Source organism: Mustela nigripes, chromosome 4 (genome assembly GCF_022355385.1).
Source record: "Mustela nigripes isolate SB6536 chromosome 4, MUSNIG.SB6536, whole genome shotgun sequence".
Lineage (NCBI taxonomy): Eukaryota > Metazoa > Chordata > Mammalia > Carnivora > Mustelidae > Mustela > Mustela nigripes.
In genome coordinates, this window is record NC_081560.1 from 23,291,206 (window position 1) to 23,295,868 (window position 4,663).

The 4,663-nt window shown below is 50.7% G+C and overlaps 1 protein-coding gene across 1 annotated transcript; it reads right to left on the reverse strand.

Annotated features, from left to right (window-relative positions):
• Nucleotides 1-387: 387 nt before the first annotated feature.
• Nucleotides 388-2,700, reverse strand: LEP (leptin). The gene is made up of 3 exons (XM_059395629.1): nt 2,557-2,700; nt 1,752-1,754; nt 388-744 (listed from the first exon to the last, which is right to left on the reverse strand). Exons 1-3 carry the CDS (start codon nt 2,698-2,700, stop codon nt 388-390), a joined length of 504 nt encoding a protein of 167 aa, XP_059251612.1.
• Nucleotides 2,701-4,663: the final 1,963 nt, after the last annotated feature.

The window sequence follows — 4,663 nt, forward strand, 5'->3', positions numbered from 1 at the left end:
GACGTAGCCTTCACCAGAATTCTCAGACAGAACCTTGCTCGATGGTCCAAAGGCTCGGTGGGCGCCTCCTGAAATCACCCCAGGTCACGCTAAAGCATGCAGTGAGGGGGAAGGTGGCACAGAAGGGAAGGTTCTCTTTGGCGAGAATCCCAGATCCAGTTCACTCTTTGCCGGCTGGGCCCCCTTTCCGGTGAGCATGGAATCATGCATTCTGTCTCCGGAGGTTTCATGCCTCCAGAGGCTTAGGCCTTTGGAAGAGGGGCACAAAGGTGTGAGAGAGCAATGGCCCGGGGTCTAGAGAAGGGACAGCCACACGGACTCTCTCTTGGAGACACCTGGGAGCCCAGGGCTCTCTCCTCGACTTTGGGAAGAGAGGCCTTTGAGGGCTCAGCACCCAGGGCTGAGGTCCAGCCGCCCAAGCATGTCCTGGAGGGCCGCCTGCAGCCTACTCAGGGCCACCACCTCCGTGGAGTAGAGTGAGGCTTCTAGGATACCACCCAGGCTCTCAAAGCTCTCCAGGCCCCTGGCCCGGGGCAAGGGGCAGCTCTTGGAAGAGGCCAGCAGGCGGAGAAGATCTCGGAGGTTCTCCAGGTCATTAGATATTTGGATCACATTTCTGGAATGCAGACTGGTGAGGATCTGTTGGTAGATGGCCAATGTCTGGTCCATCCTGGACAGACTCAGGACAGGGTGGAGCCCAGGAATGAAGTCTAGACCAGCGACCCTCTGTTTGGAGGACACAGCCTGCCAGGAGAGAGGAAAAGGGAGAGCAGGATCTCAGAGAAGTTGGTGCTGCAAGGACTCGGCCTCTCCCATGGGTGTGGAGGTCTGCTCTCTTGCTTGTCTCTCTCCGCCTTCCTCACCGCCCTGACCCAGGCCCTTGTTGCTTGGGCCCGGGGGTGCTGCCAAGATTGCAAGTTGGTCTCTTGGACTTCTGTCTTCCTGCCCTTCCCAAATTCCCTCCTCTAAATGGTTTCTGCTGGAGAACTGGCCATGAGGCCCAATTCCTAGGGTTTTTTGTTTTTTTTTTTTTTTAAGATTTTTAAAATCCATTTATTTATCTCAGACAGAGAGACAGGGAGAAAGGGAACACAAGCCGGGAGAGTGGGAGAGGGAGTAGCAGGCTTCCCGCTGGACAGGGAGCCCGATGTAGTGCTCCATCCCAGGATCATGACCCGAGCCAGAAGCAGACGCCCAGCGACTGAGCCACCCAGGTGGCCCGGATTCCTACTTAGTTAGGAATCTAACTGAGGTCCTCCTGAAGCGTCCCTCCCCCAGCCATCTTACCCCCTTCCACTCCCAGAGGACTCCTCCCTCCCAGTCAGGTTCTCCAAGGCCTCCCACCCCCACAGGAATCAAGGTGGGGATGCCCCCCCGCAAAGTAACACACTGGTTACCAGGAGGGCTTCCCCTCTTCCCCACTGCCTGTGGCCTTCACTCTCGGCACCACCCAAGCTGGAACATTCTGGATCTACCACGCATGGCCTCATGAAAGCCAGGAGAGTCCTGGGTTTCTCTCTATAAAATGCCCAAGGCTCTATCTAGTTCTGAGCTGTCCCTCCTTTGGCCACCTAACTCCTCCCTGGTTACCCAAGGCCTCTGTCAGACATGCATAGCAAGCAGAAGATGTGGAAGTTTCTAGATGGTTCCATGCTGGGGGAGCAAGCAGGCTACCAAAAACCACTGCTAAAAACCTTTAATGAGAGCATGCTCTGTTCTGGTTCTTTCAGGGGTGGAGCGGGGGGGATCACTTGCTTTATCTAACTGAATCTCGTAACAACCTTGCAAAGTCCCTTATGATAGTCCCAATATCTAGCTCCAGAAACCCAAGCTTCAAGACGCTGAGGAACTAGCTTCAGATTTTATAGATAGAGAACAGAAGTGTGAGGATTCCCATTCGGTCTTCCTAATTCCAAATGCAGTCCTCATCTGGGAAATGGCTGAAGGTCTAGGCCTGTGGACCTCAGGACTCGCAGTAACAGGGAGAAGCTTCCTAGGGCCAGAATTCAGCTAGCAAAACTGCCCAATGTGGGGCATCGGGGTCACTGAGTTGATTAAGTGTCTGCCTTCGGCTCAGGTCAGGATTCCAGAGCCCTGGGATCAAGCCCAGCGTCGGGCTCCCTGTCCAGTGGGGAGCCTATTTCTCTCTCTGCCCTTCTGCCTCCCCCTCGTGCTCTCTGTCTAGCTCTGCTCTCTCTCTCAAATAAATAAATGACATCCTTAAAAAAAAAAAAAAAGAATGCCCAATGATAAGCACATTCTAGCACATTCTGAGGCCCAGAGGGGATGCAACTGAGAATTTGGTCTCCTGCCAGTGGGACATGAAGACCTTTATGGCTCCCTATGGTCCTAGGCACTAGGATTCCCAGCAGAGAAAAAGGAGTGGGCGGAGGTGAGAGGTGGAGGGGAGAGCAAGAGGAAAGGCAGCTGTCCTTGAAGTGGGGGGGCGTCAAGACCACCACTGTCCCTACATGGGGCTGCATAGGCCTCGGCTAGCGTAGGAAGTCCTGGTTTCTCCAGGGCCAGTCACTGTTCTGTTTTGTCTTCCCTCCCTACCGTGTGTGAAATGTCACTGATCCTGGTGACAATCGTCTTGATGAGGGTTTTGGTATCATCCTGGACTTTTCGGATGGGCACAGCTTCAACATAGGACAGATAGGGCCAAAGCCACAGGAATCGGCACAGGGGTCCGCAACGCATCTTCCTTCCCAGGATGTGCTTCTCGGGCCTGAAAACGAAGGAACCACACATGGCAGGTCGCTGGTATCTCAGAACACACCCAGATGCCCCATTACCAACCACATTATCAGATGTGGATAAAAATGAAACTTGCTTTCTGCCATGGCAATCATCCCCTCAGTGCCAAAGGCAATTCATTATCTAGAATTACATTAATGAAATGCATTTCCTCGCGGAGGCAAGGCCTGAGCAATTATCTACGAAGTGGTATGAGATGGACCACGGAACATGAAGCCAGGGCAGGAGCAAATGGGCGATGTGGTGGTGATATGACTTTATCGCACGCCACGAGGAAGAGAACAGGCTTTTAGGGTCTGGTCTGAATCCAGCCATTTAATAGTTGCCTGACTCTAAGCATATCACATAACCACTAAAAACTCCACCTGCATCTCCTGCAATATACCTATCTCTAGGCTTTTGTGAGGCTCAAACGAGACAATCGTGTGCAAGAGCTTTAAAGGTGTTGTGAAATGTACTCTATTATTATCTTCATTACTAGAGGTGATGCTTTTTGTCCTCTCCGTTACTGTCCCATGGCGGCCTACTTATGCCTCTATGAGGGCATTCGTCACTGGCTTAATTACGTCCTTTCTCTCCCACCGGGAGCCTCAACGCAACCAGCGCTGCTGGAAGGTCTTCGAATGTGCCCCACACAGAGCTGGGCACAAGGATACAATCATGAACAACAGATGTTCTCGACCCTCGGGTTGCTTATGCATTCGTAGGAGAGATAAGCAGGTCATCAGGCCATTCCAATAGAGAGAGAATAAATTCACAAGAAGGATGAGTGCAGGAGATCACAGGAGTACAAACGGGGCTCCCTGCGAGAGGTGAGTATTAAAGGCCCAGTAGGGGTTAGTAAGGATGGAAAGTGGTTGCCACCAGTGTCCAGCTGGTTTAAAGGCATGGAGACAGGGAAGCCAGGGTGGCTCAGTCTGTTAAGTGTCTGCCTTCAGCTCAGGTCACAATCTCAGGGTCCTGGGATCGAGTCTCCTATCGGGCTCCTTGCTCAGCAGGGAGCCTGCTTCTCCTTCTGCCTGCTGCTCCCCCTGCCTGTACTCCCTCTCTCTGACAAATAAATAAATAAAATCTTAAGACAAAATAAAATAAAATAAAGGCATGGAGGCAGAAGAGATTATATAACATGTTCATCCAAAATGACTGACACTTTCAGAGTCATGGAACAATGAATTTTCAGATTAATGATATGCAGATCCTTGAGTAAGCAGCAAAGTTTTAATGAGATACATAAGACAAAAGGTAATAAAGTTAAAGGTATGCGAGTCTGTGATCCGTGCTAAGGGTGTGCGCATGAACCTGCAATGATAATCAAATGTAAGTAAGTGTTAGCAGGAAGGTTCCGGAGAAGGCAAAAAAGTTAGTCCTCTGCTTTTTATGTTCTGCCTCATCTGGGTCTTGAAAAAAACAGATAATATACTTTCTGTCCGCAGGTGGCAATATTAGTATGATTCATGTTCTGGCAATATAATAGAAATAAGTAATCTGTATCATGCTTGATCAAGGTATGCTTTTTTTCCCCAAAGGTATCCTTTTAATCTGAATTTTATAGAAGGGGGAAAATGAGGGTCAGGAAGGCGCGTTAACTTGCTCAAAGCCAAACAAGTGAGGGGCAGAGTCAGGCTGGGGTGCCTTCTCCATAGCTGGGGTGCTACCCCATAGTTTCCCCAGCCTTCGAGGAGAGCCCCAAATTACAAACCACCCCAATGTTCAACCAAGGTACCTCCTGGAACCATGGTCCTTAGAAAGAAATACCCAGCTCTAGCAGTAAGCTAGGAAACTGAACCCCCATACCAGCTTTGAATATGAAAAATCCCAAGTAATGCAGGAGGGGCTATACTTCGAGGGTTTCTGTGCTTGCTTTCTCTCTTAAAAACTCAAAGCTCGGGGCGCCTGGGTGGTTCAG